Genomic DNA, 13,713 nt, shown 5'->3' with positions numbered 1-13,713 from the left:
GTTTTCAGGGTGGATTTTTGAAACTTTGACATCAAGAACTGAGAAACTAAACCTGATTCCACATTTATATCTACGTTTGAATATATATATCAAAGTGGAATCATTTAATGACATACGGGAGGCGGTGTTTTCTTCTTCTTTTCTTTTTTTTTTTTTTGCAGAATCTCTGGCTTTGGGAATCTTTAAGTCGATAATAGTTGCTGTGGAATATTTTAAGGCCATTTTAAACGACGCGCTCAGAGGATGAAAACAGTGATTTAACGTTTAAAGTGCTACCCACAGCGCAGGGGCCAGGTTCACGCCTCTCTCTTCAAGGAATCCGAGGATGCCGAGGGTTTTTGTGGGGGCAGCGTTTCAGAATTCGTACATGAACACCTCAGAATCCCCACCCCCCCCACCCCGGTCCCCCCACCAGCCCACAGAACGGCATCATAAATGGCTGTTATGGGGAAATGGGTGGGTGGTTTCTGTATATGTGTGTGTAGGGGTGGGGGGGGGGCTGAAAAGCAGAATTTTTCTGCAGATGAAAGATTAAGTGCATGGATGTTTTCCAAAAATACCCACAATGCCCCTGTGCTTGAGCCGCATGATTCTTAACTGTCAGCAAACGCAAAAAAAAATTAAACAAAAAAACAAAAAAAAACCACACGGCCAAGACGGGTGAAAACAAAACGATGTGGGGGAAAAACACACACACACACACACACACACACACACACACACAAAATCTTGGTAATAATCACATCTCTACCCATAATCCCTGGCATTCCCTGGCTCTGATGGTATGGGGCGTCTATTCACTCGTATGTGAACGTACATGTGTGTGTGTGTGTGTGTGTGTGAGCATATGCTTGACATGCACACGCACACACTGCTGGGGGGCATGCTCATGACACAAACAAACACACACACACACACACACACACACACACACACACGGAGGCATTTCCATGCAAATTGAAAAGAGAAGGGGTGACAGAGGAGCGGAGGGCCCTGGGAGAAAAAAGAGCTGCCACAGAAGTCCTCGTGTGGAATCCTGCCACAAAAGAGCCCCGGATTAAACACACAATGGGAATGGGATGTGGGCTGAGGGGGGGTGGGTAGGTGGGGGGGTGTACGTTTGAATGAGAGAGAGACGAATTGACCCGGCTCTCTCTCTCTCTTTCCTCCTGCGCCGGTGTTGCCTTTCCCCGGAGGCCCTGAACTCAGCGCGGCCCGCCAGTCCCCGGCCCGGGTGCGCCCCCCCCCCCCAACTCCACGCTGCTCGCAATGGGCGAACGCCGAGTCACATGTGACGGCGCTGCCAAGAACAGGAGTGAGCGAACGGCGCTCCAAACTGTGAGAATATTGATGCTGGGGGGCGTCGTGGTTGTGTGTGTGTGTGTGTGTGTGTGTGTGTGTGTGTGTGTGTGTGTGTGTGTCAGAGGTGAGTGTGTGAAGGTGAGAGCATCACACGTATGTCAGCGTTTCAGGAGGAGGCATCGGCGACCCCCCCCCCCCAAGGCGTGTCTTGGTCAAGGTGCGACCTGTGGGACGTCTCCAGACCCAGAAAACGAGTCTGGTTGCTTCTGATTGGATGACAGATGCACAACTTTAACGCATCCTAGTATGAACGGGGGGGGGGGGTCACGTAAAGCAAGGGGTCACTTCCTGTTTAGTAGAACCGTTTGGGTTCGGATCCGGTTTCCCACCCATGTGACGTCTGTCAAACTCACCGGGGGCCACATCAGCATCACGGCTGTCCTCAAAGGGCCGGATGTAACTAACTAATGTAACTAATGTAACTAAATGTAACTAAATGTAATGTAACTAAATGTAATGTAACTAAATGATTTGTAACTAAATGTAACTACTCCTTAATTTTAAATAACTTATTACTCATTCAAGTTCCAAACATTACAGTTACAAAAAAAAATGTTTGTTTCTCTGTTCTAACATAAATCCCTTTAATCTGTCAGATTATTAAACCCACATAATCCATCAATCAAGGATCAAACTATCAATGAATAAAGAAAAAATAACATCAAACACAAGTTATTACGTTAACTTTGTTCAAAATTAGTTAAAAAGGGTTCAATTACTGCATTGTGGGAAATGTAGTTTTGCTCAAAGCACACTTTTGACCTTTTTTTTTTCACACTTTGACCTATTTATGCTCTCGGGGGCCACATGAAATGATGTGGAGGGCCGCATTTGGCCCCCGGTCCTTGAGTTTGACGCATTAGTTCTAGCAGCCCAGGGTAGTCGTTCTGGAGGACGGAGACGTTCACGATCGGGTTCAGAGGTGGAGGGTGAGGATATTCAGCTGCTGGTTCCGTTGTGTGTGTGTGTGTGTGTGTGTGTGTGTGTGTGTGTGTGTGTGTGTGTGTGTGTGTGTGTGTGTGTGTGTGTGTGTGTGTGTGTTTGCCCACGATGCGACATACCTAGAGCGTTGGCACGTGGGCTCTCACGGAGGACACACGTCCCCAGGTAGCCCTCCAGCTGGGAGGGTTGGCGCATGCCTATGGGCGGGGCACAGGTACGAACATACACACACACACACACACACACACACACACATACACACACAGAAACACAAGGTTAAGGCTTCCTACTCCACTCCTCGCCCTCCCCGGCGAGGCGTTTAAAACAGCAGCGTCCTCCTGGCAGCTGCCGCCGCCTCATTGTTGAGGAAAATAAAAACCAGATAGGAAACAATTATGACAGAAAACGTGTAGGAGTGCAGCAGGTCTGAAGTAAATAATGTTCCCGGCGTATGTCGGCACTTTAACACAAGAGGAAGTAGAAGAGAGAGAGAGGAAAAAAAAAAAAAGAAAGCAGATAAGATACGATCACAACACAATATTTGCATGGAGGCTGTGAAAACATTTTGATATAATATCTCATCTATCATCGCCCGACGCCGCAGCGCTAAGAAAACCAAAAAAAAAAAAAAAGAGAGAGATTGTTCAACAGATTGTTAAAGCTAATATCTCCGTGTTTCACGAGCGCCGCTCCGCTTAATCAACACGCATAAAAAAAAAAAACACGCTGGCATTCCATTTGCGGCGAGGGGCCAATCACATAACCTCATTTCCTGCTGGGTCAAAGGGGATTTTTACAGATAATATAAAGCATGCGTTGTTGGGACGATTGATAAGGAAATCTAATTGAATTTCAGGGGCGATGGTAGCGGGGGTGGGGGCGGGTCATCGTTTTGTTGATGGCGTTACAAACAAAGGAATCAAACAGCACCGGCGTTGGTTAAACTAATCAGGGATAAATCAATCTTAAATTATTAGACGACGGGATAAAAATGTATTTCTGTTTTCACGCAACTGGAATAAGACAAAGAGAGGAAGACGACATATTGAAACCGTGGCTCGCATGCATGCATGCGTGTGTGTGTGTGTGTGTGTGTGTGTGTGTGTGTGTGTGTGTGAGACAAAAGTGTGAGCGTCATACTTTGCGCCCCTCCATTTTGCTTACCCATCATATCTTTTGTCTTCTTGAAATGTTTATACCAGCGCCCAAATTCCTGACACTTTGCCGCCGACACATTTGCATAGTAAGTGCTGTTCACAATGGAGGAAATCATACTCTGAAAGAGAGAGATTGATTGAGAGGGAGGGAGAACAAGGGGAGAGAGAGACTTTAGAATCTCGTTGTGGAAAATGCGGACATAATGCTAAAGCTGGTGGAACATGCAGTAACGCTGTAGCTTTGTCAAAACAAATAAAAGATAGGGGGGATATGGTAAAACCCAGCGGTTAACAACGAAAAAATTAATAAAAAAAAAAGAAAGAGAGAGAGAGAGAGGGGGCCAAATAAAAAAAGACATGCATTTTTTATTTTATTTATTTATTTATTTCTGGATTTTCTCTGCTGAAGATAAAACAAATCAAATCAAAGAAGCTTTATTGGTCCTTTTTTTTTTATTTATCAAATGCCGTTGAGTTTGAACTTTTTTCTTTTTTTTTAAAACCCAAACGCGTTCGCGGCGAGAACGACGCGTTCCTTTAAAACGGAACGTCGTCAGCATCTGGAGAGCCGGACGACGTCCAGATGAACCTCTTTTTTATTTCCTAAGCTCTTTATCTACACAACCTGTTAACGGCGACGACTTCAAGTAGACGACGTGGTGGTGGTGGTGGGGGGGGGCTCCATGCCCTCGTCTCAACCGGCATTTCCTTCTCCTTTGATAAACAAAAGAGGCGATGTTCTGGCTTCCCCCTTCTCGATTCATTAAAGCGAACGTCTCGACACCTTGCCGGCCTCGGGGCGAATTGCGAGGTTGGTGCAGCAGGGATTGTTTTTGATTGTTATAAATATTCAAAAGAACCCAACCATCTGTTTTCAAATTACAGGTATGCCATCTTTATCATTTCCTGTCTAATATATGCTGCTCGCGAGGAACGGCGGGCGAACCTTCTGGCGCTAGCAGCGCGGCGGCGTGAACGGCGGCGTTTCAAAACGGGAAAGGGGGAGGCGACGGCTGATGCGTCGTCAGAGACGTCGATCTATCCCCGAACTCCTGACCTCTTGGTTTCCAAAAGGCGCCGGAAAGAAGAAAAAAAAAACACGCAGGAAGTGGTTAAACTGGAGCAGGAAGTGATCTGGGAACTCCAGTTCGAGTTTATCGGATATTTACTCGCCACGCTTCCGCAAAGTTTTGCGCGGATTCCGATACATTTTTGAGTAATCACGCTTTCTGGATGAATACGGTATTTTCTGCACTATAATCAATGAATGGCCTATTCTAAAACCCGTTTTCATATGTACACGCACTGGACTATAAAATGTACCGGATTATAAAATGCACTGGACTATAAAACTCACTGGATTATAAAGCGCACTGGATTATGAAGCTAAATCTGAATGACCTATTTCACACTGTTTTCATATACAAGGCGCACTGTCGGTTTTTGAGAAAACTGAAGGCTATTAGGTGCGCCTTATAGTGCGGAAAATACTGTAAATCTCGACAGGCTCCGCCCATTCTTCCAGGTAAGGTCAGATCTCCTCCTCTTCGTCGACGGCTTCTTTTTCCAAACTCAAACCCGAGCGAGGCGAGGCGCGAGGCGCGAGTCACGTTGCACACTGCAGATGGGCGCGAGTCGATGCCAAGCGCTCCTCAGCGTATCGTGTCACCGCGATTTAAAAAACACACGGGTGAAGAGGTCAGCGTTTGGACGTGCATGGTGTAACAAAGCCGCCTTTTACAGCCGCCGAACAGCCGCCGCTCTATGAAAACCGCTGATCGGGTTCAGATAAGGCGAAAGCGAGGCTAGAATTACCCTTTTGATGCGTCAAATGTTCTTTCTTTTTTTTTACGGTCACGCGTTTTTAGGAATAATAAATCCGAGTCCGCCGTATCGGGAGGATGGTTCCTGTTTGTGCTGGGGATGGATGATGCGGCGACGAACCGTACATCCCGGGTTCGACCGGCTTCCAGGAGCCTCCTCCCCCCGAGCCAGAGATCCATCGGAAAAGCGCAAAAGTAAAAGGAGGAGGGTTCTCCTCTATAATGAACTCCTCTCCTCCAGCGTGACATGTTTTATTTACAGTATATCTGGGCTAAGGTGGCTCCAGGCAACAAACAAGAGGCCTGCAGAAGACGCTGTGCCTCCCTCCCTCTCTCTCTCATCTCTCCATCTACCTCGCTCGCCCCCCCCCTCGCTCGCCGCCATCTTTGACACAGATGTTCTAATAAACGCTCCTCATTAATCAGCCCTCTCCCTCAATACATCACTCCACCTCTCACAGGGGGCCCAGCGTGTGTGTGTGTGTGTGTGTGTGTGTGTGTGTGTGTGTGTGTGTGTGTGTGTGTGTGTGTGTGTGTGTGTGTGTGTGTGTGTGTGTGTGTGTGTGTGTGTGTGAAGGAAACACACACACACCTACCTATTCTCTCTCTCCAGACCCCTCTGTAACACACACACACACGCACACACACACACACACACACACACACACACACGTGCAGTAAGTGAAATCAAGCAGATAACCAGAGCCTCTGCTGCCACTGCGGTGCCAGCGGGGGGGCTGTGCTAGGGCTTGTCAACAGGTAGAATGACTATGTGTGTGTGTGTGTGTGTGTGTATTTGCATGTGATGGTGTGTGTGCATGAACATGTGTGTGTGTGTGTGTGTGTGTGTGTGTGTGGACCCTTTAAGTGACAGCCATCTGCCGCACAGAGAGCTTATCAGCAAGACCAGGAAGTGGCACCGGGCGACTATCGGTCCCCAACATCTACTCCAGTCCCCGTCACTTGAGACAGGAAGTGTGTGTGTGTGTGTGTGTGTGTGTGTGTGTGTGTGTGTGTGTGTGTGTGTAGCATTCAGGTACTGCAGGAACCCAGCTGTCACCGTTAAAGAACGCTGCACACACACACACACACACACTGGTAAACGCTAACACACAGAATGCACAAACCCCTGCAGATAAACACACACAATGCACCCAGGCAAGCCGGCATACATGCACATAAATAATCATGCACACACACACACACACACACACACACACACACACACACACACACACACACACACACGTATTCCAACTCAGCCTGATGTCTTGAATCAGCCGGGGGAAAGCACTTCCCATTTGAAACACTCCTGCTTCTCTTTCGCCAAGATCTAACATAGCTCAATTATGGCACAGGCCCGCCTCCAATGGGGTGACCCCCCCCCAAACCCCCTCCTCTTCAATCACACACACACACACACACACACACACACACACACACACACACACACACACACACACACTGGCATCTATGGCAGCCGATCTGGTTAAGACCTGCAAAGATGGCATTTTGATGACTATTTGCTGCTATGCAACGCAGCAGCTGGTGCATCATGGGCCGCCCAGCGCGAGCGAGCAGGGGGCGGGCAAGAAGAGGTGGTGGCACCGGGAGAGAGAGAAGGGCGGGGGGGGTGATGATCTCGTTTGTTGCTATAGTTGCAGAGGGGGTTGGGGGGTGCTAAACCAGACAGTAAACTGGGGGGAGGAAAAAAAACAAGCAGGAGGGTGTGGAAAGTCGCGATTTGGTCGGACGGTTCAGGTGAAGCTTTATTTAGACGTCGCGATGAAGCCGGGGGGGGTTTGGGTGGTTGGGTGGGGGGGGGGGGGGCGAGGACCCTGGTGCCGTTTGTAGGCCAGGCACACAAAGGACGACTCCCCGCCTCGAAAGAATGAAACAAAATGTTTGACAAGGCTTCGGACAAAAGAGGCATTTCACAAAATAACCCCCCCACCCCTCCCTGTTCCACCCCCCCCACCACCACCACCTCCTCTCTCTTCATAGCTCTGTTCAGAGGTGAGCCAATTCTCTTTCTCTCGCTCGCTGCAATTCTGTTAATCTCTCTTTTTTCGGTTCGGGATTACGCAGCAGAATATCGAGGAAACACTAATCCTAAAAAGGTGCCAGCCCCCCCCCGAACAAAAAAAACTACCGCCACGCCCCTTTCCCCGCCCCCCCCCTCTTGTTTCACTTGTTCACTCGGAAACCAGAGCGTGGGTCGAACGCTTCCGACGCGACAGGAAGTCCACGAGCTGAGGGCGGCGGTGGTGGCGACGGCCTACAAACGTGACTATTTTTTATTTTTATTTTATACACTGATTATAATCTCCACAGGGACATTAGTGGCACTCTAGTTGGTTCAAATCATGCATGTATATGTGTGTGTGTACAGGCCCTGAACACACACGCACACACACACAGGGGGCCTGTATGAATGCAGAGGAGGTAGAGTGGCGGGCAGCTCCTTTGTGGTGCGCCCTCCTGCGTTTCCACGGAAACAAAAAAACAACAACAACATTTGCCTAAAACTACAAAATGTCACAACTGTCAATCTGGGTTTTGTAGATTTATACAGTTTGATGAAGCTGCTACGTTTTAGTTAGCGACTAAATTCTGTACGAGGAATAACAGGAGAATGATGGAACGGCTCTCTTTTGGGGTGGGGGGGGGGTGCGTTCAAGCAAAAGAAACGTTAAAACCGTTTAAAAATAAACAACATTTAAATTACAAACGAGAAAGATTCCGTTTCAGGTCATTCATCTGCTGCAAAACGCTGAAACAGTCTTCAGCTCGATTCAAGTGTGTGTGCGTGTGTGTGTGTGTGTGTGTGTGTGTGTGTGTGTGTGTGTGTGTGTGTGTGTGTGTGTGTGTGTGTGTGTGAGCTTCTCTTCTGAGCTGTCTTCACATATGGACCGTAAACAGGGTGATTACCCGACCGGGCCGGGCTGCGCCTGAACGCCACCCAGGGACTCTTTACATCATCAGAGCACTGCTCATGCTTGGCTAAACACACACACACACACACACACACACACACACACACACACACACACACACACACACAAGCGTGGGGGTCTCCAGGTGACCATACGGTGGCCTAGAAGGGGGGATCTGGCTACACGCTGGAAGCACACGCTTGGATCTAAACGCAAACACACACAAACAACAGCTCCACACACTCCTCGTTTGTTTGTTTTTTTGTTTGTTTGTTTGTTTCACAAACACGCCCCGGGCGACGACACACAACGTGCACACACACACATCGTTGGACGCCATTGGAGATGCACTGCCGCGTTCACTCCATTGGCTCCAGAGCCGATCCATACCAACCAATCAACAACAACAACAACAACAACAACACGCCGGACGTAAACAAACAAACATCACGACGCGGTGATAACAACTCCGACACCGACCGGGGTGTTTTTTTGATCAAACTCAGGGCATTTGATAAGCAAAGGATAAAGACGGAGGTGATGGAGAGTGGAGTGGGGGGGTTTGTTTGGCTGTGCGGAGTGGTAGCGGGGGGGTGTGGTGGGGGGGTGGGGCGTTAATCTGTTTCGGGTGGTTTTAAACAAGCAGACTGGGCTTCAGCACCTGTGATAAGGGACATTCTTTAGCCAGAGAGCTCTGATTCATGTCTTTGAGTAACTCCTTGAGGGCGTTTCTTACTGTAGAGTGGCTCCATTGCTCAGGCGGCAGGTCCTCCAGCTTAGGACAACTGTGGAGACAGAGAGAGGAGACATATGGGGGGAGGGGTGTCGGGGGGGGGGGGGCAGGGAGCATGAGATTGGTGGGGGAGGTTAGGGGATGGAGGGGGGAAAAAGAGACGAGCGTCAGAAACTATTCATGTAAATCCAGCGGCCGTCATGAAGAGATAAAATACACAAACATAAATTCAACGTTACAGCATTTTCTGCACTATAAATCGCACTGGATTATAACACGCACTGGACTATAAAGCGTAATGGATTATAAAGCGCACTGGATTATAAACGCACTGGAATATAAGGTGCACTGGACTATAAAGCGCACTGGATTATAAAACACACTGGATTTAAAGCGTAATGGATTATAAAGCGCACTGGATCATAAGGCGCACTGGACTATCAGGGGCACTGGATTATAAGGCGCACTGGACTATAAGGCACACTGGACTATAAAGCACACTGAATTATAAAGCCCACCCGACTATATAGCACACTGGATTATAAACTGCACTGGATTATAAAGCGCACTGGATTATGAGGTGCACTGGACTATAAAGCACACTGGATTATGAGGTGCACTGGACTATAAAGCACACTGCATTATGAGGTCCACTGGACTATAAAGCACACTGGATTATAAAGTGCACTAGACTATAAGGCGCACTGGATTATAAAACGCACTGTCGGCTTTTGAGAAAATGAATGCCTTTTAGGTCGCCTTATAGTGCGATAAATACTGTATTACATGCGATTATTTCCTGATTCACCGAACAAATGGGAATACAGTAATCCCTCGTTATTCGCGGTTAATGCGTTCCAGAACCACCCAAAAAAAAAGGGAAATTCCACGATATAGCGACAAACTATTTTATTATTTACGGTAATTTAAACATTTACGAACACCCCCCATATTGATATTAAACCACCTTATTTCTATATTACCTTTCCCCACACTCTGATAGACTGTTTGCTGCGTTCCGCGAGTCTCGGAACGCAGTGCACTTCTGGATGCTGCCAGCCAATAGAATGTGGGTACGGTATCACGTGACTACCGACTAAAAATGTGCGATGTGGTGAAGTCGTTCATCTTGAAGCGCGAATTTGCATGGGATTACTGTACTATCAATCTTTAAATCCAAGTAGGGGCCATCAAAAGACGTGTGATGCCCAGGATTATCGGTTCACGTGTGGATTATTTCTTTCAGTTACAACAAAATAATGTCATTTTTCTCAAATCCGACGACAAAAACATTCAATATTTATCGACGGGCTGCGAATCGCCGACACGTGACGAGTGGCGGCGGATTCCTTAGCCCGACGGACGACTGTTGGGGTGATTTGACGGGTCAGGAGAGGCGGTGGCCGCCGCAGCCGCGCCGGTTTTGAATAAAAAAAAAAAAAATCCGACTGGTACGTTTTGGGGCGACGGGAGGAGCAGGAGAACCCGGAGAGGAGACGCCTCCCTCCTCCTCCTTCCTTCTTTCTCCTTCCTCCTGCTGCAAGCGCCCCCCCAAGACAGACAGATTTCATTTGGCGCATCAAGCAGATGCATCTGGAGATCTCTCTCTCACATCCTCCCTCGCTCTCGTTCTCTCTCTCCTGATTGTTCTGATTAGTTAATTACTTTATACAACACATCTGCTGGATTGATGCATGAATTATACATCAGCTGCATGTGGCGACTATTATTCCCAGTTACTTCTACCTTCCTGGCTTGTTGTGCTCGGCGAAACAATTTAAGGTGTTACTGGCGAGATTTCTGCTGCAGTTGGGGCGGCGTTGGGAAAGGGAAAGGGAGGAAGAAGGGAGGAAGAGGAGGTGGAAGGGATGGTGGAGCAGGGAGAGAAAAAAGGAGGGGAAAACAAATACAAAATAATAACAACACTGACAACAACACGCAGGAAAAATCAAAATAGATTTATATATCAGAGAGATTGGATCGGATGTCGGCGCCGCGGGGGATTTCTGGGTTTTTAAAAAAAAAAAGACAAATATATTTGTTGGAGGTGGGCGGAGGCGTGTTCGCTCTGGTAGCACCTGACAAGCCAGAGATTGATCTTAGAGTGATGAGTGTATACGCGTGCGAGAGTGCACCAGTGCACTAGTGCATGCTCGTGCACGCGCCGGGGGCGTGCGTCCCATAAAACTGCCTCCCCGTCTCCGTGTTGGGAATGTTACGAGGGGGAGGAGAGAGAACAGGACGGCGGGGGGGGGGAGGCAAGGAGGTGCGCGTGATGGTCGAGGCTAACATCTGCTTGAGAATACACACACACACACACACACACACACACACACACACCGGCACGCCAAAAACGGATTCTCCAGAACACCTTAAACTGCTCCGGTCGCCGGAAAGCCTCTGGGGGGGGGGGGGGTGATGAAGAAGAGATCCGTCTATCCATGCATTAGGGGTGAGCATTTCAGACTGAAACGGTGTGTGTGTGTGTGTGTGTGTGTGTGTGTGTGTGTGTGTGTGTGTGTGTGTGTGTGTGTGTGTGTGTGTGTGTGTGTGTGTGTGTGTGTGTGTGTGTGTGTGTGTGTGTGTGTGTAGGAAGAGAGGAGCAGCTGGTACGAGCCTCCACTCTCCACTCTCTATTTTGCATTCCTGCGCTCGCATGCTAGTAAATACAACCTCCACCCAGCATCCATCATTTCAGATGGTCGTCGGGGGGGTGAGGAGGTCGTCGACTCCAGAACTGTAACCTCACCTGAAATAGCCGGAGCAGCAGCAGCAGGGGGGGGGGTTATTTATAGCCGCGTTTCAGGTGAACAACCTCGCATTCATCCGCTGAGACTCGGTTTTAGCCTCCATTTTTTTTTTCTTTCCCATGAAAACATCTACAGTAGTTCTTTGTTGGAGATGCTAAGCTGTTAGCGCCATCCTGACAACCCCCCCGACCCCCCCCCCCCGCCCCATCACTCCAACCTCCAAACCATCTCCGTGAGTTCTGAAGCTCAAACCAGACGTGGAAGTCTGCGAGTGTTTTTTTGTGTGTGTGTGTGTTCCTGTTTCCCGGGTTCAGGTCGGCCCGTCGTGCGTGAGTAACGCTGCTATTTTCGGCGTCAAACGCAGAGGGCCGGGACCCGATTGGCTCCTGCCTTCCGGGGGCTGATGGTAGGTGGTTTTATGTGCGAGCGTCAGAAGCAAAAAAAAAAACGGAGCCTCTATAGGTTTGAAAGCGAGCCGGCGCCGGTGTGTGTGTGTGTGTGGGGGGGGGGGGGCTCTGGGTTAAAACATTGTGTGGGTGGGAGGCAGGTAAGAGGAAAATGCTCACACACACACTGAAACGTCAGAGGAAGCGTCTTACCTGTGCAGCTGGATCTTTAGCGTGACCACGTGGTAGACGTCCTGCAGCATGTCGGCCACCGTCGCGTCGGGGGCGTCGGTCACGTATGACAGGGGGACCGGGTTCCACTTCCCCACCTGAATCATACCTGGATGACGCCACAAAGAACACACACACACAAAAAAAAGTCAGCGTTTCCCCCGACGCTGTGCCTTTAAATAGCGTGGCTCCGCCCCTTTAGAGCCACTAAATATTTAATTTACGGAATCAAATGTGCGCAAATTAATTTTAGCGTAGCTTCTTTAAGGTTTTTGGCGTTTTCTTCATAGGGCGGGGCTTAATACAGATTGGGCCTGAGATTCAACGACTTTCTCTGGGAAATTTAAAAGAAAATAGTCCAAAAAAACTAAAATATTAATGGTTTACTGCGAGTGTAAAAATAAAAATAAAAATAAAAACCAAATGGATGAACTGATATCTGAAGATTAAAAAAAAAGAGGAGAAAGAAGAAGAACAAATGGATAAAGTTCACGTTAGCATCTTAGCATCTTAGCACGGGTCGAAGTTCAAACGGGAACACACACCCGTGTGAATCGTCATCCTCGCACGCTTGTAAGCGATATCAGAATAATCGTGTGAGACTTTCTCCTGAGGCTGCCTTAAAGGAAAGCAGCAGCCCACACACTGAAGTGTGTGTGTGTGTGTGTGTGTGTGTGTGTGTGTGTGTGTGTGTGTGTGTGTGTGTGTGTGTGTGTGTGTGTGTGTGTGTGTGTGTGTGTGTGTGTGTGTGTGTGTGTGTGTGTGTATGGGCGAGTGTGATGGACAGGCTATAATAAAAGCGCACGCTAAGAGGCACCTTGAAACAGTCTCGCTCGGCCTGCATGCGCTCAAGTGCAATTAGCAGACCTTTCCCTCCACCTGCCCCTCCCACCCACTGAGTCACCGAGTGTATAAATACATAAAGCGTGAGTGTGTGTGTGTGTGTGTGTGTCTGTGTGTCTGTGTGTGTGTGTCTGTGTGTATGTGTGCGCACAGGAACAAATGCTATGTGTGGGAATGTTTCCCTGCGATGGAGGCGAGCATCTCCCGTCTGGGATCGTGTGTCGGGATGCGTTACCGTGGCATCAGATCTGCTAGTGGGAGGCTGTGTGTGTGTGTGTGTGTGTGTGTGTGTGTGTGTGTGTGTGTGTGTGTGTGTGTGCGCGCTCACCTTTGGCCTGGGCGGCCGAGCTGTGGGAGTATCCCAGCGACAGCAGCGCCATCTCGATCAGCTGGTTGAACAGCATGTCCTTGCGCACCAGCACGAACTCGGCGTGCTCCTCCTTGCTGTCGAAGTCCAGCGGGTTCTCGTAGTGCTCCACCACGCAGAACACGGGCAGCATGTTGCCTGAGGACACGCGAAAAACCGGAAGGTTCACATTCCATCACGTGC

The 13,713-nt window shown here is 48.8% G+C and overlaps 1 protein-coding gene across 6 annotated transcripts in view; it reads right to left on the bottom strand.

Moving 5' to 3' along the window:
- Window positions 1–13,713, bottom strand: part of satb1b (SATB homeobox 1b) — a 50,370-nt gene that overhangs the window by 22,038 nt on the left and 14,619 nt on the right. For 2 of the 6 annotated variants that reach the window (XM_068322948.1, XM_068322951.1), the window contains exons 3-8: window positions 13,492–13,668; window positions 12,303–12,429; window positions 10,700–10,756; window positions 8,882–9,005; window positions 3,469–3,580; window positions 2,424–2,501 (exon numbers count right to left, since the gene is read on the bottom strand). In XM_068322948.1, the coding sequence (XP_068179049.1) occupies window positions 2,424–2,501; window positions 3,469–3,580; window positions 8,882–9,005; window positions 10,700–10,756; window positions 12,303–12,429; window positions 13,492–13,668 (675 nt within the window). The remainder of the gene's footprint in view (window positions 1–2,423; window positions 2,502–3,468; window positions 3,581–8,881; window positions 9,006–10,699; window positions 10,757–12,302; window positions 12,430–13,491; window positions 13,669–13,713) is intronic. The other 4 variants (XM_068322953.1, XM_068322952.1, XM_068322954.1 and 1 more) reach the window with 4 other exon arrangements.

Source organism: Antennarius striatus, chromosome 9 (genome assembly GCF_040054535.1).
Source record: "Antennarius striatus isolate MH-2024 chromosome 9, ASM4005453v1, whole genome shotgun sequence".
Classification (NCBI taxonomy): Eukaryota; Metazoa; Chordata; class Actinopteri; order Lophiiformes; family Antennariidae; genus Antennarius; species Antennarius striatus.
Note: the sequence above shows the minus strand (reverse complement) of the source record. Positions and strands in the feature narration are given on the sequence as shown.